Source organism: Dromiciops gliroides, chromosome 3 (assembly GCF_019393635.1).
Source record: "Dromiciops gliroides isolate mDroGli1 chromosome 3, mDroGli1.pri, whole genome shotgun sequence".
Lineage (NCBI taxonomy): Eukaryota > Metazoa > Chordata > Mammalia > Microbiotheria > Microbiotheriidae > Dromiciops > Dromiciops gliroides.
Window position 1 is genome coordinate 343,217,447 of NC_057863.1, and position 25,376 is coordinate 343,242,822.

The 25,376-nt window shown below is 39.7% G+C and overlaps 1 protein-coding gene across 6 annotated transcripts in view; it reads left to right on the top strand.

Annotated features, from left to right (window-relative positions):
- EPHB1 (EPH receptor B1) overlaps positions 1 to 25,376 on the top strand; it is a 745,891-nt gene that overhangs the window by 679,221 nt on the left and 41,294 nt on the right. For all 6 annotated transcript variants that reach the window (XM_043997284.1, XM_043997282.1, XM_043997279.1 and 3 more), the window contains one exon: positions 4,564 to 4,779. In XM_043997284.1, the coding sequence (XP_043853219.1) occupies positions 4,564 to 4,779 (216 nt within the window). The remainder of the gene's footprint in view (positions 1 to 4,563; positions 4,780 to 25,376) is intronic.

Sequence of the window (25,376 nt, forward strand, 5' to 3'; positions counted from 1 at the left end):
GAAATATCATAAGAACTCCACTCTTCCATTTGATAGTAACTAGCTGTATTTCCTGGGGCAAGTCATAACTTCTCAGGACCTCATTTTCTTTATCTGTGCAATTATGGAGTTGGAGTACATGATATCTAAGCCTCTTCCAATTCTCATATTTCATAATGCTTTTTTTCCTTGAACAAATTAAAATGAGTGTTATGTTTCCAAATGTATTTGAATAGGGACCTAAAAATCTGAATAATTACTATCTAGGGTAGAATCAAAAAGTAACTTCAACTCAGGTATAGAATAGTAATTTTAGTTTAAAACCTGTTAACTGGATGGAAGAAAATTCAGATTGCATATTATTCATATCCACATCCACCCCTCCCTCCCTCCTTCTTTCCATCCATCCACCCATCCATCCACCCATTCATCCTTCCATCCAAGTATTTACTGACATTAATAAGTACTCAATCATTCCAGATACTTTCCCAAAGTAAAATGCAAAAAGATGATCATCTATTCAATTGAATATCAAATCAATTTTGTCTGCCTTATTTTTTAAACTGACGTTAGCAGTTTGGGCAGTTTGTTATACATTAGTAAAATCAACATGTAACAGTAAAAGAAGTTTGTTTTTCACGCGCACACATACATGGGTGTGACTTATCTCCCCAAATAAAGTATAAGAGTCGCAAGGGCATGATGACATCACGTCTTTCTTTAACATTCCCTCATACTGCCTAAAATAGTGTTCAATAAATATATTCTCAGGGACTGCTAGGTGGCTCTGTGGATAAAGCACTAGCCCTGGATTCAGGAGGACCTGAGTTCAAATCCAACCTCAGACATTTGACACTTACTAGCTGCGTGACCCTGGGCAAGTCACTTAACCCTCATTGCCCCCCAAAAACCAAAAACAAAAACAAACAATAAATATATTCTGGTTACTTCATTGTTTATGGATTGAATCAAGAGTCAGAATCTCATGAACATACAGGCCCTCATTTCACACAACACTGAATGGCCTGACACAGGAAGGTTATAGATTCCAATCTGCTCAGGTCAGGATACACTTTCGTCTCAGGAAAGAGGAACCATGAGGTCTTAGAGGCCAGGGCTTCACCTGAGAATTTCCTGTCCCATCAATTCCATTTTGACAGGCTTCTCTGGGGAAGTCTTCTAATAAACCTGTGCCTTTTGCAGAGGAGAAGGTCCTTGCAACTTCAGGGTCATTCTTGAATGTCCTTAGTCCATCTCATCTTGCGTCTGAAGCAATAAGAAGGAGTGCTGTTCTGTTTGACAGTCTAACCTTTGCTGGCCCCAGGAACCATATGAGAAACTGATTTTAATTTGAAAAGAGAAAGAAAATAGAAAGCAATTCTCCAAAGATTCCACAGCCGTTATCCCAGGATAAAGCAGTTAGATGCAGAGGCATGGCAAACATGGTTGGATACGTTTGCAAAAATGGACCTTTACAAAGCTGTTAAAATTTTTTTTAAAAAACTAAAATCCCCCAAAAGTTTCCATAAGGCAATTCCCTGGGTCATTTCGACCATATGTTGTCTGCTGTCATAGGAAAAAAGGAAAACTCTGAATCAGAACCAGGCATTCATTCAAACATTCATTAAGTGGCTACTATGGGAAGTGCTACAATAGGGAAGAAAAGAAAAAGGTGTCTGCCCTTAAGGACTTTATAGCTGAATAAAAGGAGGGAGGAAACTATACAAATAAATATAACGCATGGTAGAATATGATAATTACAAAAGGAAGAGTAGACAATGCCAATTAAACAAATGAGAGGCATTGCTTCCAGATGGGTAAGCTTGAGGTTAAAGGAAAAAAAAATCATTTTTATCATATGTGGAAGCATTGAAAACTCAGGCTTTCTGGTTCATTTTTCATCCAATTGGATGGCAGATCCCCCCATCTTTTTACAATGAAGTGATGATTTTTAAAATGGTCTATATTGAAGATGTGTGGCAGAAACCCAGATTGAGAAGGAATGTCTTTAAAATTTGCATTAGAAAAAAAAGAATCTGAAGAGAAGGACGAGGATGGACTAATAAGTAATAATTCAATAACTGTACTTCACATTTATAGAGTATGTTTTGAGACACAGGGTTTTCCAATCCATTACTTTATTGGCCCTTACGTATATATATAAAATTTAAAGAAAAAATATTAACTGACACTGATGTATTTTTGTTGTTGTTCAGTTGTGTCTGACTCTTTGTGACCTAATTTGGGGTTTTCTTGGCAATGGTATTGCAAGAGTTTGCCATTTCCTTCTCCAGCTCATTTGGCAGATGAGAAAACTGAGGTAAACTGGATGAAGTGGCCTGTCCAGGGTCACACAGCTAATAAGTGTATAAGACCAGATTTGAACTCAGGACTTCCTGAATCCAGGCTCAGTTCTCTATCCACTGTGCCATCTAGCTGCCAGATAAAATATATCCATACTTAATTCATCCTTTATAATCTAAGGTAGTTAGGGAAGAGTGTTTGGACATATGGTTTTATTGGTATTGGGATTTCCTAAATAAGTAAATTTCCTTCACCAAAGGGGAGAAGCACATATTCTGCAACTTATAGTCTTAGAGAGTTTCCAGAGGCATTGAGAGTGTGAGCAACCTACCCAAGGCCACACAGTCAAGGTGTCAGAGGCAGGTAAACTTACCTTTAGCTACTATGCCATTGAAAGTAAATATTATTCCTCCCTTTATACTCCAAAGGAAAATGAAGAAAAAGGTGAAGGAATGGTCCTGAAGTGATATAATCAGTGATGGAACTAGGAGCAGAATCCAAGTGCCCTGTCTCCAATGAGGTGCTTCCACTGACTAGATTTTGTTGCTGTCTTGTAGCATGAGCATGGGGAAAAAATGAGAAATGTGATGGTGGCATATTTGGGGGAAAAGAATAGGTGTTACATTTTTGTTAATTTACCTTATCCATTGACCGCTGTGTAAAGAGCTGTGGGGAGATGTGATGCAAACAGAAAGCAAGGTGCCTGTGCTTCAAATCTCTCCCCATCCCAGTCTTTCCTATATTTAGTTGTCAAATGGATCTCCCTAAAGCACAGATCTGACCATGTCACCCACCTACTCAATAAACTCCAGCTCTCTATCGTCTTCAGGGTCCAATAGAAAATTGATTTTTTTATTCAAAGCCCTTCCTAACCCAGCCTCTACTCCCCACCTTTCTTAAACCTCGTACCCCACCCCAAGATATTTTTAGATCCAGTGACACCAGTCTTCTTTCAGTTCCACCATTTGCTCTGATTGTCCCCCTGGCTGTAAGGCTGATCTTCCTCATCTTCACCTCCTGGCTTTTTCCAGATCCTAGATAAAATCCTGTCTTCTTCAGGAAGCTTTTCCCGATTCCCCTTCACAATAAGGCCTTCCCTCTTTTGATTATTTCCAATTTGTCCTGCATACATACATGTTGTTTCAGCCATTAGACTGTGAGTTCCTTGAGCGCAGGGATTATTTTCGTTTGTTTGGTTTTGCCTATCTTTGTATCCTCAGCACACATAGTCATACTTAATAAACATCTATTGACTAATTTCTTTTAAAAGCATATAATATGATTAGAATAAATAATAGATGCATTAAAAATAATACAGGCATGGGGGGCAGCTAGGTAGTGCAGTGGATAAAGCACCAGCCCTGGACTCAGGAGGACCTGAGTTCAAATCCGGCCTTAGACACTTGACACTTACTAGGTGTGTCACCCTGGGCAAGTCACTTAACCCTCATTGTTCCCCCGCCCCCCAAAAAAGAATACAGGAATACAAAGTAAACTATGTAGCAGTAGAAAAAAATTGGGAGCTTTGGAATCAGAAGATCTGAACTTGAATCCTTCCTCCACTATTTCTGTGACCTCAAGCAAGTCATTTAAGCCCATCTAGTCTTCTCTTTCCTCATTTGAAATATGAAGAAGGGGTGCTAAATGATCTCTGAGATTCTTTCTAGATCCAAATTAATGATCCATCAATATAATATCCCTGAGAGGAACTAAGTCCATAACCACTGAGTGACTCATCTTGCCTGGGTTGTATTAGTCAAGGAAGACATGGTGTGGGGGAGAGGGACTTTGGTTTGAAGAGCAAAATATTCCAGATAGAGAAAACAACATGAAGGGACTCTTGAAGAAAGGGGTGGGCAAATTATATCAAAGAGACAGTTAGCAGGGGGCAGCACTGGATTGTGGGATGTCAGCTGAATCTGCATTCAAGAAAGAGAGATCTGGATACAAGGCTTTCTTGGGCCATTTCACTGGGTAAGTCAATTCATCTGCCTCGGCCTCAGTTTTTTCATATTCAGAATGGAAATGATACTACCCACAATACTCACTTGTTGTTATGAGGATCAAATGAGAGAATTCTTAAATTCTAAAGGAACCCTATAAATGTCATCTATAAATGTCATCTATTTCCTTGGCCTTAGGGGAGAGTCCGAAATAACGAGTAATGGAAATAAAGGTTTAATGAGCTTCTACTTTCTTTCTTTCTTTCTTTCTTTCTTTTTTTTGGTTAACCAAAAGTCATGATGATCTAAGCGCTTTTTTAAAAATGTCTAATTACAGCAAAATGATGGGCAGTTCACAGTGATCCAGCTGGTGGGGATGCTCAGGGGTATTGCTGCTGGTATGAAGTACCTCTCGGAGATGAATTATGTGCACCGGGACCTGGCTGCTAGGAATATCCTTGTCAATAGTAACCTAGTGTGCAAAGTCTCTGACTTTGGCCTCTCCCGATACCTGCAGGATGACACCTCGGACCCCACCTACACTAGCTCCTTGGTGAGTCTGCACTTTGTTCCTTGAACATATGACAAAATACTAACAGTGGTGTTCCAGTCTTTCTTATATGAAGACAACACCGCTTACCTACCATCAATGAGACTTACACTGGGGATAGAGGGTGGGGGAGGAAATGTTTCCCAGCAGTTGGTGTGGGTTTGTACAGAGCCAGCCATCTGGCATCTAACACCATACATTAGCAATGCACATGTTTGTAAAATGACGAGCAAGAGAGAGTGAGAGAGTAAAGGCTATGTAGTTCTGTGGGTTTACTCAGTACAATATTAACTGATGCCCGAAGGCATTAGATATATAACCTTGGCCTCATCAGTGAAAGGCACTGTGTTCTAACTAGCCACAGATTGTGTAACAATGTTAGTGGACTCTCACATTGTGGAAGCCACCCAGTTCATCCCCTGGTCTCTAGGCAGGACTGGCCCCAAACCATCTTGCATTGAGGTTGGTCTATTCTTAGACTGCTTGTATATGTATGTCATCCCCTGAATAACTATAGATAGCTTACTTACTTTCTTACTTACTTCTGAATTTACCCTTATATTTCAGGCAAAAGTAGATTCTTAAACTGCCCTCTCTCTCCTTCCTTCCCTCTTTAACTGTATTCTATCCATCCCCACTGCCCCAAGCCTTCAGCCAACCAGATTATTTAGATCAATCAATAATTGGATCAATCAATAAGTTTGTATTAATTGCTTACTATGTGTCAAGAACTGTGCTAGCTATGGAATAAAAGAAAGAAGTAAAACAGTTCCTGCCTTCAAGGGATTTACTTTGTTTTGGAAGTGGAAGGTAATGTGTGTGTATGTGTCGATACACACACACACACACACACACACACACACATATACAAATACAGTGTACATATCTATCTATTCACATATATCTACATTTATACAGTGTATATATGTGGGTGTATTTGTTGTTCAGTCATTTCAATCATGCCCAACTCTTCATGACTCCATTTAGGGTTTTCTTGACAAAAATACTGGAGTGAGTTACAGTGCCCTTCTCTGAGTCATTTCACAGATGAGGAAACCAAGGCAGAGTTAAATGACTTACCCAGGATCACACAGGTAGGAAATGTCTGAGGCCTGATTTGAACTCAGGAAGATGAGTCTTCCTGTCTCCAGGCCCAGTGCTTTATCCAATGTGCCACCAAGTTGCCCTATGTGCATGTATACATGCGTGTATATGTATACACATACACATATACACGTATGTATTTTTGGAGGAAGTGGGAAGACACCAGGCTAAAGTGCTTCTTAATCTAGAGAGAAGATATTTTATAAACTGGACAAAGTATTTAATAACAAGAATAATGTTTTTAATTTAGTTGGTGCTTAAGGGTTAGCACTTTAAGATTTTACAAAGTATTTTCCCCACAACAACCCTCAATTATGATGAGTAGGTATTTTTAATCCCTGATTTACAGCCCAGGAAATTGAGTTTCAGATAAATGAATTGAAGTGAATTGGAGTACCAAACAAGTTTAAGCAGGTATTGCATCTCAAGAAGGGGGTGGTCTGAGCAGGCTTTTGGAGAGATCCTAGTCAGCTGGTCCTGCTGCCTGAACTCTGCAAGATTTGTGAGAAGGCTCTCATAGATAGGGACTGGGAAAAACAAAATGCCCTGACTGACACGTGGGAGAATGTCTAGGGCATTTTGTTTGTCTAGGAAATGATCATACAGTGGCACTGAAAAAAAAGGTGAGAGGAACATTAGAAATCTGAAGCCATTGGCATTAACTAAACATGTCTTGCAATATAGCCTTGTAGAGATTTTGCTTCAAAGTCTGGTGAGAATAGCAGATGGGATGATAGGCAGAGGTGTACCCTCAAGGGACAGAAGATAATTAACAGTTTGGTGAACCTAAGAGATATCACAGAACATGCCAAAGATGAAAGCGTATCTAGTAAATTAGGATTAGGAAATAGATTTGGATTGCTAGACAAGTCATGATTTTCTTTCTTTGCTCATGGTTCCACAACTCTGACTGTCAGAGCTAGAATTCAAACTCAGGTTTTGTATCTTGAAATCTAGCTCTTTTTCAAACCATACCAAGCTGTTCTCTCAACATTAAAATGCTAAGCAATTTTTCAATGATCATGCCAAGCCCTTTCCTTCAAGGACAGATACACGAACTACTCTTTTTATTATATTTCCTATATTTTTCCATAGAAATGAGGACTAGACTTGTGATTTCATGAGCACAGGATATTCCTATAGCCAAGAGGAAACTCCCTTTACCCATGCAGGTCAGCGCCTTCTCTACAACCTTTGTCTTAGCGAATTACCTAAAGTAGTAAGAGATTAGGTAATCCACCTAGGGTTATACAGCTGTCACAGGTGGCACATGAACACAGGTCTTCCTGATTTCATGGTCAGCCCTCTGGCCATAATTCCATGCTGTCTCTCATATTTGTCCATATGACTATTAAAATAAGTCTAAACTGGTAAACTGCCACATCCTGGTGGCAGAAACCTTATTTATAGCTATAGTGTTCTCTTTAACCTCACAAACCCCATTGACCAGGTTAACTGATGTACTAACTTACTATTTCCCTCATATTCTTTAAGCTCCTACCAATGGAACCTGGGATTGATTTCTTCCTGGGCAAAAAAGGGAATTTTTCTGCTTGAGGTAAAATTGTGAGGTAGGAAGAAAATTTAGTAGGGTTAGATCAGGGAATAACATGTGATTGAGCAAGAAATTATTTTTTTTCCTTGCCCATGGTTACACAAACTAACTGTGTAGCTGGTTTCTGATCAATGCCTTACCTTTACCTACAGATGGTCCCCCTAACTCTTGGCTTCTGATTGCTGCCCTGATCACTAGTAAAAATCTCTGCAGCCACAGCATTACTGACCCTGACCCTTATCATCCTCTTATCATCCTTGTCTTTGCTCTATGGCATTCCTGATCTTGTACTCTGTCTTACCATATTGTCATACCAATAATATGATAATTCCTAACAATCAGAACTATCCAAAAGGGGAATGTGCAGTCTTTGGTGATCACGGGTTCCCTGTTGCTGGAGGTCTTTAACTAAAAGCTGGATGGCCCCTTGTCAGGATGCTGTAGAGGCCATTTTTGTTTAGGTATGGATTCAACTGGCTGGCCATTGAAGTCTCTTACAATTATGAGACTTTATGCTACTCAAATGGAGGGATAGGTACTAGACATGATTTCATTGATATAGAGAACTCCTAGATGAGGAAATTATTCTCTCCATTAATGCAATGCTGTTCAACACAATCTCTGTTAACTTACAGTTTCAGAGTTTCCTGGAAGAAGGGCAACAGACATCACATGGCTTACAGACTTTTCTAAAGATGATTTCCAAATCTTTCACATCTTGGATTTTTCCCCTGCTTCCTTTATTTTAATTCCCCAATTTCTTTTTGGATCTTTCCTACCTAATGAATGAGTATGAGGAATACCAGTCATTTTGATATACAATATCCTCCTAAATATGGGTATCTTCTTTAGGACTTCCCATCTCTGCATAGCTTAAAAAGAAATTCTCCAATCAAGAGCTTTTTTCTGATATAAACTTACTAAGTATTCTTCCCTCCTCCTGTCCTTGGCATATTCTGTCATGTCTCTTAGGTCCACCAGTCAGTAAGTTATTTTCTGCCCCTTGAGGGCACACCTCTGCCTGTCATCCCATCTGCTATTCTTACCAGACTTTGCAAAAAGATCCCTACAAAAAACTTGTCAAGCATTTTTGGTAATGCCGTTTGCTTCTATTTTCTAAAATCATCCCTTTCCTATTTTTTTTGTTTTTGTTTTTTTAGTGAGGTAATTGGGGTTAAGTGACTTGCCCAGGGTCACACAGCTAGTAAGTGTTAAGTGTCTGAGGCCGGATTTGAACTCAGGTACTCCTGACTCCAGGGCCGGTTCTCTATCCACTGCACCATCTAGCTGCCCCCCCTTTCCTATTTTAAATTCCATTGTGTTGGTCATTTCCTTATCTCTTAGGCAAAATACTCTAGACATTCTCCCATTCACTAGCAGACACTGCTGCCAAATATTTTCTCAGTGTACCCTCACAGGGCTTAAAGAGCTCAGTCACAAAGCTCTTCAACTCAGAAACATTTCCCCCTCTCCAATAGCTTAGTCAGGCCAAGCCCTGCTTGAATTCATTTGTTTCTACAATTCAATTCAATGAATTTATTAAATGCCTATACTGAAGACCTGTGCCTGGTGATTAACTTGCTTTTATTCTCTCAGAATATATGCTGGATCTCTCAAAAGGCTATGGGAAAACTTATACAAATATTTTGGTTTTTGCTCTACTATCTCTCTGGCCTTTAATTTCCAAGTCCATATGCCCAGTCACATCAGTGTCTTTCCTAAGGTCCTTCTAGGAAGCCATTTTTAGAACCCCAGTACTTTTTGCCTCAAAGCCCAAGCCTGAGTCAGGATGGTTAGGTGTTTCAGGCTCAAGGTTGGAGTGAAATAAGATATTCATAGACTAATTAACATTTAACCAAAGGAAGTTAGCTTTACAATAGCATAGGAAGGATAGAAGAGAACATGTATTCTGTTGGTTTCAGCTCCATTGTTTCTGCCATGGTGACATGCCTGGCCAGAGCTATATGCCAAAACATAAGGAGGTGCCCACTTCTTCCTTATGAGCTGGACTTTTGTACTAGGAAAACCAGGAAGCTATATTACTGATGGTTTGAGCCTTAGTTCCCTGGACCAATTAAATCTCAAGGATCATCCCATTACCTTTTAGGGGGACAAAATAGCCTAGCACACCTGTCAGGGACTTTAGTAGATGGTGCTTCTCCCATAATGAGGAAAAAGCAAGCAAATCCCTAGGCACTGGTCCACTCTACTTCCTATATGAAAGAACCTATTGGATGGGAGTTTGGTGCCTGCACATACCCTATCTTCTTCCCTTCAGTTCTGGCAGCTTGTGGAACCACTCCTATCACTTTTATTTCAGTGCAGTCTAATCTGTATTTTATAGTTTAACCTTACTATCTGCCTCCTGTCTCTTTGTGCATGCTGTGATGTCTGTAGGTAGACACCTGCTAGAATTTCAATTTATTTCCTCATCACCTTGATTCTCTCACTCATTTTTACTTTATCTTCCTAGACTTTATTTTTCCTCTGTGTCCTTTGGTAACTTCTTCACTGGGGGATATCTATCTTTGCTGTTAAAAAACATTGGCTTTGTTCTTCTCCTTAAGAAATTTTTCAGAAAATTCTTTAATAACACGTCCCATCAGTCTCTCAGATCCTGAAAGAGGAATAGATCTTTCTACCCATTGATTATCTTTCTTAACACATTAAAAAAAACTTCTTCCTGTTCTCATCTTTTCCCCCTTTTATTATTTCTTCCAACAAACTCAACTTGTTACTTCCCTTGTCTGTCCCAGCCCCAGGTGGCTTCCCTACATTAAACTGGGAAGAACCTGTTACCAGCTTTTCAGAAATTTATTTTTATGATTCCAAAGACATGACCAGAAAGGAAGGTCTCTCTTACTGCCACAACCTCTACTGTTTCTAGCAAGCATGTTTTCTTAGTCCTACCAGTCCATTTTTCTTTTTTTAAAGTGTACTCCAGAATGTGTATCCAAATAAACATCTTATATATTTAAGGATCAATTCTAATTATCTAGCTTCATGTCTCACTTTCTGGTTACTCTCTGTCCTATTTTTTATTGCCAAGACACAGTTTACACACACACACACACACACACACACACACACACACACACACACACACACACACACACTTTTTGTTGTAAGAAAGACTCCATGCCTCTAAATAATGTGTTCTTTTCAAGATTCTTTGTAGGGGAATAAACATTTACAGATTTGGTTTCTTCTTCCATGTTAATCCTTATGCAGGATCTGCCTTTCCTAGTACAAATGGGGTTAGCCTTTACAGTCCTCTGCCAGGCATCATCGTAATCAAATTCCATATCTTTGGAGCACCCATGTCATTTATTTGAAAATTATCTTAACATTAAATGGTTCTCTGTTCTTTCTGACCAGTAGAAAGAGCTGAATTCAACAAGTATTTATGAAGCACCAACTAAGTACAAAGACGAAAATAAAACAACCCCTGCTTTTAGGGAGTTTATAGACTACTAGGGAGAAATGACTGAGCCCAAACTTAATCCTTTCAAGAATAAAATAGTTAATCCTTAGTCTGTTAAATTATTGTTCTTTGAAAACTAAAATTTCAACAAGTTCTTCATTCAAAACCCTAGAAGCATCTTTAGCCTTCTTCATTCTTAGACAATTCATATTACATATCCCTACCTTATATTGACCTCAGGGAAGTCATCTAATCTTTATTCCATGTGGTTTATTTCCAGCTTCTCCTTGATGATGTTGTCACTATATCCTAGAACAGAAGAATATAACCTGGGGTCTATGAACTTGTTTTTGATAAATATCTGGATAAATAGATGGATGGATGGATAGATACATAGATGATAGAAAACAGACAGATGGACATAGAGGGATAAGATTACATAGATAAATTTTTAATATAATTGGTTTCCTTTGGAATAACACTTAACACAGTGCCTGGCACACCGTAGATATTTAATAAATGTGTATTTATTGATTGATTTTATCTTATGCATCTAATAACATGAGTCTAAAAAATGGTCCATAGGCTTGACCAGACTGTAAAAGGAGTCCATGACACAGAAAAGGCTGAGAACTCCTTCCCTAGAAGATCTCTACCAATGTACCATGAAACATTTCCAGTTGTTCTGTGGCTCCGGTTTCATCCCCTGTTACCTGCTTAATCATTTTAGGCACAAGTGACCTTATCACAGAATCTCAGTTATAAGGTACCCCAGAGTCTATTTAGCACAACTCATTCTTTTCAGAGAATCTCCTATAATTTCTAACATTATCCCCAACCTAGATCTGTCTGGGTAAAAGAGAGGGAATCAGACAGGCCATGGGAAGTCCTTGCCCTCTCCTAACTCTCTCAAAATTCTACCAAAATCTCCCTCTTTCCAATTGCTAATGGACCTAGATTTATCTAGCCCCACAGCTGTGATGGATACAACTACTCATACCACTTTAAGGATCAGGGAGTCACCAAATGCAATTCTTCTGGCAAGGTGGAATACCACTAGGTCATATGACTTACCCTACCATTATATTCTCAATACTAACTGGCATTGTTGTCTTATATTCTGTTGCACCCTGAAAACCTCTGGATCTTTATTCCTTGTAGCTGAACCCACCTATTTATTTTGTATCTTCCGATCAGAATGTGAACTCTTTGAGAACAAAGTCCATGTTGCTTTTCTATTTGTACCCTTAGAACTGAATTCAATGTTTATATCTAGTAAGCACTTAATAAATTTTATTCATTCATTTTAATTCACTCATTAATAACTAAAATGAAAGAGTTGGTCAATGTGATAATGCATTTCTATATTCCTTGCTACCAAGGAGGCTGAAGGTGGTAGATCTCGTGTACTCAAGAATTCTTAAGATGAAATAGGGCTAAAGTTGATCAGGTGTCCACTCTAAATATGTTACCAATATAGTGAGTCCTTGAGATCCAGGAACCCCCATATTGCCTAAGGAGAGGTAAACCAGAACAGATTAGGTAAAAGCTTCCCTGCCAATCAGTATCTGGGTCAGGCATAGGAGTGTCTACAACCCTTCTACTCAAAAGAAGATAGGGCAGCTAGGTGATGCAGGGAATAGAGTGCTGGGCTTGGAATTAGGAAGACTCATCTTTATGAGTTTAAACCTGGCCTCAAACACTTACTAGCTGTTTTACCCTGGGAAAGTCACTTACCCCAGTTTGCCTCCATTTCCTCATCTGTAAAATGAGCTAGAGAAGAAAATTGCAAACCACTCCGGTGAGATGCCAAATGAATCCATGAAGAGTTGGACATGACTGAAAAACAACTTAACGACTCAAAAAACAAACAACAACAAAAAATAAGGAAGTGGTTGGCCTAAATGACCTCTAAGACCTTTCCAGCTCTAAATCTATAGATGGTAAATGTAAGTCATTCTGTATAACAAGTTCATACAGACTGAAGGGCTACTCTTTATTTTTCCCTTGGGAACTTATCATGTCATGAATTACTTTCTCAAATTCTAACTTCATTCATCACTGCTTTTTGAGGATAACAGATATCATTACGTATTATGAATAATGGGCTTTTTTCTAGGATAGAACTTGGGCAAACTGTTAGTCCTATACCATGATCTACCATCCAGTAATTTGGTTTCTATTGAGCCAATGTGGAAAGCTCAAAGACAGAAAGTCTTTTTTTCTTGATTAACTCTGACTTCAGATCTCTCAGAATTCCAGCCTTCTGGTAAGAATAACCAAGATACCAATTGCACAAACATAATCATGTAACTGATTCAGTTGACTCTTCTCTCTAATCCTAGGATGATAGAATTTAAAACTGACTGACTTTTGTCATCATCTTATCCAAACCCTTCATTTTTTGAGATGTAGTGGAATGAAAAGGGCATTAGATTTGAAGCTGGAGAGCTCTGGGTGTGAATCACATCCCTAGAGCTTATAAGCCATGAGATCATGGACAAGTCACTTTACTCCAGGGGCCTCAGTTTCCTAATTTCTAAAATGGGGATAATAATCCCTGTAGCAAACCTGTACCAGGCTGTTGTGAGGATTGAGCGAGGGAGTGTGGGTAAAGCTGTGCTAATGCCAGCATATATTATTCATAGATGGGGGAAGAGAATGAGCATTTATATGATGCCTGCTACACGCCAGGCACTCTAAATGTTTTATAAATGTTATCTCATTCAATCCTCACAAAAATCCTTCAAGGAAGGTAATATTAATAACCCCATTTTACTAAGACAAAAAAGGTAAATGCCTGGCCCAAGGTTATACAGCTGGGAAGTGTCTAAGGCCAGATTGGTACTCAGGTTTTCCTGAACACAGGCCCAGGGCTCTATCCATTGCACCACCTTATATTTGGAATAGCAGAGTATATAGTTACCCTCCATCAAAGTAGTACCCACTTTATAGAGGTTAAATAAAACCCTCAAAAAATTGTGGCCATGTTACTACCCCTTTAGTTTACTACTTCTGGAAGAGAAGAGTTAAATCTAGCTGGTTTTCCCATCTATCAATAAATGCGAAGTATACAATGCTAGGCATTGTGAGAGAGTAAAAGGACCTATTGAAATATTCCTTCCCCTCAAGGACTGTACATTTTACTAGAAACAATGGCTCTTTAGTGCACTCTATCATCTTTCTGGGCAAAGAAACTCAATAATAGTTTTTTTCATCCCGGGTTTACTTTAAAACTGAGCTCAAACACCAACTCCTAGCTTCCCTCCCCACCAATCGCTAGTACCTCCCCATTAGCTTTTATTTATTTTATTTCACATATACTCATCTCCCTGTATAGAATATAAATTTCTTGAGGGCAGGGATTATTTCATTTTTAATTTCTTTATCTTTGTATCCCCAGGGCTTAATAATAATAATAATAACTAGCATCTATGGAGAGCTTTTAGGTTTGCAAAGCACTTTACATATATGTTAATTCATTTGATCCTTACCACAACCTGATGAAGGAGGTGCTATTACCATCAGCATTTTACAGATAAGGAAACTGAGGCAAGGAAAATTAAGTGACTTGCTCAGGGTCACTTGCTCAGGCAGGATTAGGACTCATCTTCTGACTCCAAGTCCCCTGTACCACCCACTGTGCCAGCTGTTTATTACAATGCCTGGCACTTTAAGTAGGTACTGAATAAATGCATATTGATTGTTTTGTTGATTAATGAGGCAGGTTCATGCCAATGATACACCCCCTTATCAGCAATTTTGCTAACAGGGGCAGGGAAAATAGAAAAGGCTTGAAGATGCACACAGTTGTCAAATCAATCTTCCTAATGCCCAAGTCTAACATCACTCCCCAGTTCAAAAAACCTTTAATAGTTCCTTATTTCATGTAGGCCAGAATACAAATTTCTTAGCCTGATATTTAAAGCCCTCCACAATCTGACTTCAATCCAACTTTTATGCATTCTAGTGGATAAAGCACTTGCCTCGGAGTCAGGAAGACCTAGCGTTCAAACCTGTCTTGGATACTCACTGGTTGTGGGACCCTGGGCAAGTCACTTAAGCCCTTTTCTATGCCTCAGTTTCTTCATCTGTAAAATGAGGGGGTTGACTTCAATGGAGTCTAAGGTGCTGGAAAGCACCTTGGACTATGATCCTTTGTATTCTACTTTCTAGGTAAACTCTTCTATTAATTACAATTAAATCATATCATACCATCTCTTATTTCTATTCATTCATACAGCCTATGGCTCATGCCAGGAACATAGTCCCTCCACAGCTCTGCTTCTTGAAATCCTCCCCTCAAGGCTCAGCTCAAGAGTTACTTCCACCATGAAGCTTCCCGGATTACCCCAGATGAAAATGATTTCTCTTCACTCAGATTTCTCCAAAGCACCTGATATAGATCTCTCCTTTGTCTTTATCACACTCTTATATCCTCCTTATTTGGGTGACCTGGTATTTAAATCTATCTACCATCTAGCTTTGACCCACCTACCCAGCTTTATAGTGGAGAAGTCTGTTTACTATCCAGAAAAACTGGGGATTTTTTTCTTATACTTTAATAGAAGACAGAAAGAAGAGATAAATCATTTTAAAGATAATCCTTCTTGCAAACCTCCCCCATAAGTTGTGAATGTCCTAGAAGGTGGAAACTAAGTCATTTTTCATATTTGAATCTTGCATAGAGTCAGTGCTTGTTGAACTGAATTCAGTTTCAGGCTATAAATTACCTCCTTGGCCCCACGGAGCAGGGAAGTCCCTTAACAATCAACTAACCTTTATTAAGCACCTACTATGTGCCAGGCACTGTCCTAAGCCCTAAGGATACAAAGACAAAATTTGTTCCTACCCTCAAAGAACTAATCATCTAATGGGGGAGACAACATGTAAACAACTGTGTAAAAATGAGATGTAGATGTGATAAACTGGAAATAATCACAGAGGGAAGGCATTACCATTATGGGAGTCTGGGAAAGTCTAATAGCAGAAGGTGGAACTTTAGCTGAGACTTGAAAAAATGCCAGGAGACAAGATAAGGAAGGCGAGACTTTCATGTATGGGAAACAGCCAATAAAAAATTATCAGAATTGGGAGATGGGGTGTCAAGATCTAGGAGCAGCATCTCTGCCAGGTCTGGACCCCGGCCCAGCCTTGAATTGATGCTGCTGGAAAAAGTACCCTTGCCTCCTCCTTAATCACTACCCCTGCCTCCCTAGACCTGAGGGAATCAGAAAGTCCCCTTGGTGCCTCTGTGTCCAGGCTGTATTTATTGGTAGGAGCTCTGCAGAATAGTATTAGAGCTGGAAAGGACCATAAAGATCACCTTTGTTCCAAGAAGATTTATTAATCATTCAGTCAACAAGCATCATGAACCATCTGCTACAGCGTACTAGGGACTATGCCGGGCAAAGGGCAGTTGAAATCAAAAGTGAAAGAGTTCCTTCCCTCAAGGATCTTGCATTCTTTCAGGTATCATACATAAATGATCTGCTAGCAGTAAATGGAGAAGATAGAAGGGGGCTGAAAGACCACTAAGCATTTTTTCCAAACTGTAGCTAATATCCTGCCTATCCCAAACATTATCTGCCTTATTCAACAAGTCACATAATAATGGGGGGAAATGTTAGCAAAGGTAGTCATTTTTCCTGCACATATTTTTTTCTTGGGGGGGGGGGGATCTGTGTTAGGAACAAGAAGCCTTAGGAGGGTTTAAAAGCCAGGGTATGAAACCACTTTAAGGACAGAGAGTTTACCATCAGAGACAACACCCATCCCTAAGATTTTGGCATCTTTGGGGCCTCAGGGAGCTGGCCACTCCTCTTTCTAAGTGTTTACTAGAGAAAGTAGACATTCATTTACCACCTAAACATAAAACATAAATAAACATATGTGCACACATATACACAGAAAGCAAATGTGTAATGAGAGCCAAGCCTTTGCCTTCCTTTGTCCCCAAGAAAACCGTTGATCTGTACAACATAGTGTTTGGGAGATTTTTTTCTTATAATTTAATACTTAGAGGACAGAAAGAAGAGAAAAATCATCTCAAAGATAATCCTTGTTGTAAACCTCTCAAAAAAAAAAGTCTCTTTATCTGCAGTTCCTGCTTCCTTTAAAAAGTTGCCACTAAGTAAGTTTTATCTCTCTAGCTGGTAGATTTTCAAGCCCCAGATATTGCTTTCATCCTTCAAAAAGATAACCGTTTTTTCTCTTCTCTGTCCATCTCCCTTAGGTCTCTCTTACTCTCCTTCTTCTGACAGTTTTTTTTCTTCTTTTTTACATTCTTACTATATACTTCTCTCCCTTTTCTATTTTTTGCCTTCTCCCTTGAGACAGTTTTCAAATTATGACTTCTCACTGTTCTTGAAGTAATTGAGCTTGGGAACAATTCTCCACTGGATGAAGTGGACTTGGAAGAGAAAGAAGGCAAGGATGGAGAGTTCTCTACCTAAGGGAGGCCTTTTAATTGCAGTGAGAGGAAAACTCCAGGCCTAGTCCCTTGGAAATTCTCCTGTAGCATTAATTAAGCTGCAGGAAGACTAATTTAAATGCCATTCTACACCGTACTTCTCCCCACCCCCACGTAGGGACACTCCCCTCCCTCCCAGTGCTCAAATAACTTCTTTTAAAATAATCCAGTTAAACTCCATTCCTTTGCTGGTCACTTCAGTCACCCAAAGCTTTGTTTTAGATACAAGAATCTTACTACATTGGCCGCTGTGGGGAAGGAGGAACCTCAGCAATAGCTTTTCTAATTATGATTGGAAAGGTCTTTGTATTATTAGGATTTATATTACAGGCATGAGTGCCTGAGGCCAGTAAAATGCTGACTCAGATAGATAAGAGTTAGCTATGTTTCTTCTCTTCCTACTGAAGAGGACCAGGTTCTGAAGCAGAGATGACCAGTGAATCAAAGAGTGGCCATCCTCGAGTATTTTGAAATGTGTGCTTCCACAGAGATAATGCCTTGTGAAAAAGACCACTGGACCAGGAGTCCAAAGGCCCAGTTCTGAGTGAAGGCTTTGCCATCACCTCCTGGCTGTGTTACTTTTGAGCAGATTGCTTTATCTCTCTCAGCCTCAGTTGACTCCTCTGTAACATTGGGGGGGGGAGGGGAAGGGGGTAGACTAGATAATCTTTAAGATCCCTTCCAAATATAGCATCTTTTGAGTCTCTGAACCCTGATCCTGCCCATCAATCCTAGGAGAGTCAAAACATTAGGGTTTTTGTTTTGTTTTGTTTTATTTTGTTGAGTCATTTGTTCAACTCTTCTTGACCCCATTTGGGGTTTTCTTGGCAAAGGTACTGGAGTGGTTTGTCATTTCCTTCTTCTGCTCTTTTTCCAGATGAGGAAACTGAGGCAAACAGGGGTAAGTGACTTGTCTGGAGTCACACCACTACTAAGTATCTGTGGTCAAGTTTGAACTCAGGTCCTGCTCACTCCAGGGACAGCATTTTATCTACTCCAATAGCTAGCTGCCCCCTGAAAGCTTTGATGCTGAATTAATGATCATATTATGTACCAACTTGGACATAGCCACTTGATAAACTATGCAAAGAATCCCAAAGTCAGAGTTATCAGAGATTTTAGGAGTGGGGGTGACTGGGACTTTTTTGGGTAGTAAGCTACAATTACTCATTTCTGTTGATTCACTGCTCTGTAACCTAAGTTCAAAGAGATAGCTTGTTCAATCATGGAATCTCCATGTTGGAAAGTACCTCAGAGGTCAACTAACCCAACTAGATGCCTAAGACAGGAAATTTACTTTCCGCTAACCCTGACAAGGGATTATCTAGCCTTGGCTCTACTTCTTGAAACCATTTACCAACTAGTAATATGATCTATCAACCAATCAATAAATATTTATTAAGTGTCTGCTGGACAAGAACTGGACCTGTGATTTCATTGATATAGGGCAGTGGTATCAAACTCAAATAGAAATGAGGGTCACTAAACCTAAGGAACCCCTGCTGATGGCATACTGGTTTAGAAAACGACATATTAACATCATCCATGTTGTATTGTATTTTTATGTATTTTGTTAAATATTTCCCAGTTACATTTTTATCTTGTTCAGGAAATATTCAGTCTGTGCCAGTATTGAGAGCAGTATGTTTAACACCTATAGGGTAGAGCAGTTGTGAGGATCTTCTACCAATTCAGGTCAGCAATTTCCCTGGCATTTACAATCTAAAAGAGTTGCCTAGAGCCTAGCTTCTTAAACTGTGGATCAAAACCCCATGTGGGGTTGTGAAACTGAATGTGGGGATCATGAAAAATTTGGCAACAGTAAAAGGTTATGTATACCTATTTTATATACCTATATACCTCGGATTGTGGAAAAATTTCTTGGATGAAAAGGGGTTGCGAGTGGAAAAAGTTTAAGAAGCCCTGAGAAGTCAAGTGACTTTCCCAGTGTTACATAGCTAATCTGTATCAGAATCAGAACTCCAACCCTAACTTTGAGGCCAGTTTTCTATCCACTAAGACGTTTTTTGTTGTTTAGTCATTTTCCAGTCATGTTTGACTTTTTGTGACCCCATTTTGGGTATATTCTTGGCAAAGATACTGCAATGGTTTGCCATTCCCTTCTAAAGCTCATTTTACAGATGAGAAAACTGAGGCAAACAAGGTTAAGTGACTTGCCTAGGGTCACCCAAATAGTAAGTGTCTGAGGTGGGATTTGAACTCAAGAAGATGAATCTTCCTGACTCCAGACCCAGCACTCCCCATGGGATAGAATTTGGGGTCAAAATTGATTGTGAGTTGTCCAAAAAAAAATTACAAAACTCAGTGACTCAGTTTTCCAAGTGTTATTGAAAAACTGTGAGTGATCACAGGGAGAGAACCAGAATAGTGGAAAGGTATCTCTCCCAAATAAGGAAAGGAAAGACAGTTATATTTATAGTATGGATAAATTGATTATCAATCTCATTATAATAATCTCCACCTTGGGGAAGTACAGGGGAAGGCTTATCTTTCTCATTATATTAATCTTCACCTTACGGAGGTACAGGGGAGGGTTTATCCTAATTTGGAGTTCCTGGGATCCTAAGCCAACCCCCGAGGTAAGTACCTTCTTCAGTGGAGGTGTGATTTGGGGGTTTACATGTCATAAGGTGAATCTGGGGACAAATTTGGCCTTTTCTGCACATGTCTCTTTCTGTTTCCCATCGCTAGTTTCCCATTTTTTCATTAGAATTTCTATACCCTGTCTTGTGTCTTATTGTTATATGACCTGACCTTTTATGGTCCTGTTATGGGTACTGATTTCTGTGGGTAAGAGAACCTAGCATCCTGACTTGTAAGTTATCCATTAACTGGGGTCTAACTCCCTTTTGGATCTGATATCTGAATTAAAGCTTGGGTCTTAGGTTTTTCTATTAACCCCTTTTTTGCCTCCTACATCACATCCACTGTGTGACCTAGCTGCCCCAACTAAGCCGTGCTGCATCTCTATAACTGAGAAGATTCAAATAAATTATACCAGCACATGGAGCCAGAGCCTAAAAGAAATCTTGCTGAAAGCAAGTAGCATTTTAATCATTTGAAATGCTCCGAGTAAATCGTCCAAATTGTCAGGAACAGACAGTGAGTTCAATAGGGGTAAGTGTAACAAGTACCAAGAACAGGATGAGGAAAAACTGCCTAAGTGCAAGCAGACCAGAAAGGGACCAAGGTATTAGAAGTAGATCAAGATTATACATATTAGTGGGTACACAACAGCATATAGAACCATGAGGTAATCCTTCCATTATACCAGCAGTGGTCTTTATTTGGAGGGTTTCTATATCTAGCACTAAGCTCCACAACCAAGAAGGTACATTGATAACTTGGGAAAAGCTTCAGTGATTAGCCTCAAGGATGAATGAAGGGTTAGGAAATAAGACCAATAATGGAAGGTTATATTGAGCTTAGGAAGAAATAGCTAACAGCCCACTGAATGATGGGCTTCAAGTATATGAAGGGCTCTTTCTTATCACAGGATAGCAACTAGTTTTTTCTTCCCCTTTCTACTGATGACTAAGCAAGCAATCAACCAATCAACAAACCTTTATTGGACCCTTACTACATTCAAGGTACAGAGAGGAGCCAGGTAGGGGAAAAACAAAGAGGTATGAAGCATAGATCTTGGATGTGCTAGAAGCAGGATATTCTTTTCAGCTCTTAACATTTTCTTCATCACTTTCTCAAGTCTAGACAATCAAGAAAACATTTAGGCAAGCCCTGATTTCTAGCTTTGCTAATTTCAGAGGTATAAATGCTCACACTGAAAATTTAGTAAGTTAATAATAAGTTCTCTGGTGACAGCATGAGCTGGCTCCAGAATACCCTGACATGGACCCTGCCCACAAAAGAGCTTAAACCTAGCTGAAGAGATACAAAAATAACCTTGGGGTTGGGGACAGGATAAACAATTAATGTTGCAATGTAGAGAATACCAAGTAACAAATGAATACCTTAGTACATTTGAAGTTCCAGAAGGAAAAAGTGACTGGGTACTAGGGAGGTTAGAAGAAGTGGAAACAATTGGCTTTGAACTGGGCCTTTAAGATTGGGTAGCATTTCAAAAGGCAGTGTGGTGTATTTGGAGAGAAAAACTAAAAATACCCCAAATGGTTTGGAATTCCAGTCCTTCCACTCAATGGCTAAATGAACTTCCAGAGAAGGTATTTTCTTCAACAACCTTGGTTTCTTTGTCTGTACAATGAAATAATAATGTTTACAATATCATTCCCAGAGGCTGTGAGGTAATATATTTAAAGTAATTTTAATCACAGAGCATTCTGATAATATAAAGGATTATCAATCATTATTGGGAGGAGGAAAAGAGAAAAGGTAAGGGCAGGGCAGGATGTGTGTGTGTGTGTGTGTGTGTGTGTGTGTGTGTGTGTGTGTGTAAAAAAGATTGGAATCAGTATTTAGAGCTGAACAAGACCTTAAAGACCATCCAATCCAACTCTTCCTTTTATAGAGAATTAACAGGAAATAAGGAGGCAGCTGGGTTGCTCAGTGGATAGAGCACCTGGCTGAGAATCAGGAATACTCATCTTTCTGAGTTCAAATCTGGCTTCAGATACTAGCTCTTTGCAAGCTGCTTAACCTTGTTTGCCTCAGTTCCTCATCTGTAAAATGAGCTGGAGAAGGAAATGGCAAACCACCCAAATATCTTTTCCAAGAAACCCCAAATGGGGTCATGAAGAGTCAGAAACCAGACTCACCAACTCAGCAACAACAACAATAACAAAAGAAATAAGACTAGAAAAAGAGGTGGAAGGATATATTGTGGAATGTTTTGTATGCCAAAACACCCTGTGGCCAGTGGGGATCTACTGGGCTCACATTGTAGCTTATGAGATTTGTCAGATCTGAAAAAGAACTAATGGTCATAGATTTAAGGCAAGAAGAGACCCTGGAGAACATCCTTCTCTCTTTCCCCCAAATCCCTATTTAAGAGTGGTGGAAATAAGAGCCCAGAGAAGGTAAATTAGTTCCTCACGATCAGACAAATAACAAATGTCTGAAGAGCCAAGATTTGTACGCATGTCCTCTGACAGTCTTCTTCCCATCATGCCAATCTGTGACATGGACCTGAAACTACCACCACACCTTAAGGTTGTATGTCTAAGTCTCCATATTTCCTTTATTCACTTCTAGTTTTTGGTACAAGTTTCATCTCTTCTTTAAATTCAGTCACTGCCCTTCTCCTTGCTATAATTTAGGCCACATTTAGAACCTTTAAAGGTGGCAGCTAAGGGGTGCAGGCAGTGCTTAGAGTGCCTGAACCTAGAGTCAGGAAGACTCTTCTTCCTAAATTCAAATCAGGCCTCAGACACTTACTAGCTGTGTGACCCTGGGCAAGTCACTTTACCTTGTTTGCCTCCATTTCCTCATCTGTAAAATGAGCTGGAGAAGAAAATGTCAAATGAGTCTAGTATGTTGGCCAAGAAAACTCCAGTAACTGGGTCACAAGGAGTGAGACATGACTGAATAATTATAATAACAAAAGGGAAATACTTGACTTTAGAGTAGTATGCTTATGTATCAGTGACTACTCTGACCTGGCTGTCTAAAGGACAGGTAGGTATGCACTATATCTCCTATCCCCCCAAGGTTTTCTAGTACCCTTGGGGGGGGGGAAGAGGAGTATATAGTCTCTGTCATTGGCTTAAGCCCAAACCAATTGCGTTCCCCAGATTTAAAGGGCCTAACACCCCAGTCCCATTATCCGCTTAATAGTCAGAGTAGTTTAACAAAGGAATATTTATTTCAAAAGTCTAAAAGGAGTAAGTATATAAACATTTTATTCAGTGTCCCCTCATGAACTAACTCAAACTCTGGGTTGGAAGATAAGGTTAACAATTTAGCTCACTTCCTGTATAGCACTAGTCCCATAAAGATTCAAATCCAAAGAGCCCGTGGACTTTATTGAAGCACCCTGGCCTCTCAAGGCGACATCCAGCTTGTATTCATGACTGCAAAGTCACCATGCCTCAAGCCCTGGGGTCCCAGGTATCTTCTGCACCTAGAACTATAGAGAATAGACAAAACAGGACCAAAACCCCCAATTTATTTCTCAGGGCCATAGGGCCTAAGGGGAAGAGAGTATTTTCTCTCATTCAGGTAAGTGTATAGGGCCCATTCTGTGGGTTAACAAGATCTTCATGAGAAAAAGAGAATAATTGTGCTTCTGTCCTATTTTAGCATGTAACAATCAATTCAAGCTACACAGCCTTTGCAAAGAGATTCTTCCAACCTAGATGGTAGGGGAACATAATATGTTTCTCCCAGAAGTAGGTTATTGGCATCTCCAAGTTGAATGCCTCAATCTTAGGTGATTGAGGTATGTGCATGAAAGCCCTGTTACATATACATTGTAGGAAAGTTGTCCCAATACCTGTAGGACCAGTGTGGTTCAAAAGTCAGCAGAACATTTTGCCAGTGGGGACCCATTATGCAAGCAGGACTTTTTCCCAATGCAGAGATCAAGAGAGCAAAGTATTGTAAGCCTAGCAAGTCTTTATTACTTTAGGTGTTTATTTATTAAAAGGAGCCTAGATTCCTTAAACTCAGCACTGTGTGGGTAAATAAAGGTGATAATGATTTTCTAAACAGGCCCAAGGAACTTGAATACACCAAGATCCAAGCAAGGACATACTATAGTTCTCTTGGGATAAAACAATTCAAAAACACTTGATAGCAGAGAATTTTTTCATAAAATGCAGTTGCTCATAGCTGTGGTGAAGGGAGAGATGGAGAGACAGATAAGGAGGGAGAGAGAGAGAGAGAGAGAGGGAGAAAGAGAGAGAGAGAGAGAGAGAGAGAGAGAGAGAGAGAGAGAGAGAGAGAGAGAGAGAGAGAGAGAGAGAGAGAGAACGAACACGAACAGGGCAGGAGAATAGCTGATCAAAGGCTGTCCCGGTAACTTTCACTCATCAGCTCCTTTAGCTGCAGGGGGAATATGTGGGAAGGATTTTCGAGTTGAAGATTTCATTTTAATCCTCCCACAAAAGCATTCGAGTAAGCCCTTTCCCTGTGAGAAAGCATGAAGGGGAGAAACAGAAGAGAAGATTTTCAGTGAAAATATCCATGTAGAACACAACTAATATGGTTCACTTAGAGAATACATGCCGTCTGGGCATTTGATAAAAGGGGAAAAAAGGGTGTGTAAGATATAAGTGGTATCTTAGTCTGCTTATGGGTACAAGACATTCCACCCTGGTAGTGGCTTGGCTTATAGGAAAGGGGGATTTTCTGTGTTCAGGTGGAAAAACTTCCTGAAAGTAGCACACCAAGTTCTCATTTTTTTCTCCCTAGCAAACTGGGGGTGCAGGTGGAGCACTTTTCAGGTAGACATCTGAGAAATTCAACTGCTTCCTTCGGTTCTCTAGGCCTAGGAAGTCTCTGCTAACATTCCAAATCTACCGTTTTGGCATGGGCATAAGCTAGAAACACAAATAAGTGTATACAAATACATAAAGAATCTGTAATTTCATCAACACAGGGAACCCCTAGTGTAGGCTTCTATCACCAGTGAAGACTCCAACCCAAGCATCACTTGGTACACTTAGTACATAAGTCAGAAGAATTGTCTGAGGCATCTAGAGATTAAATGAGTTGCCTAGAGTCACACAGCAAACAAGTTATCAAAGATACGATTTGAACCTAAGTCTTTGTGACTTCATGCTCTAGCGAATTGATAATTCATTTATGAAGTTATGAAATAGGGGGTAAGCACACCTGGTTCTTTAGGTCCTCACTGAGAGAGACCATTGATTGGCAGTGGGAAATGGGGCAGTAATCATATTTTAATTAGAAACAGAGGGTGGAGGGGAAAAGCCCAGAAAGACAGAAACAAGCAGCAAAAAATAGCACAGAGGCAGACAGGGGTGGGGACAGGGAACAGGGTGGTGAAGGAAAGCAGGTAGTGTGGGGAAGGGGGGACAGACAGAGTATCACTCACTTAACCATGGATAAGCATGGGGAGAACTAGACAGTATGAACCCAGAGAA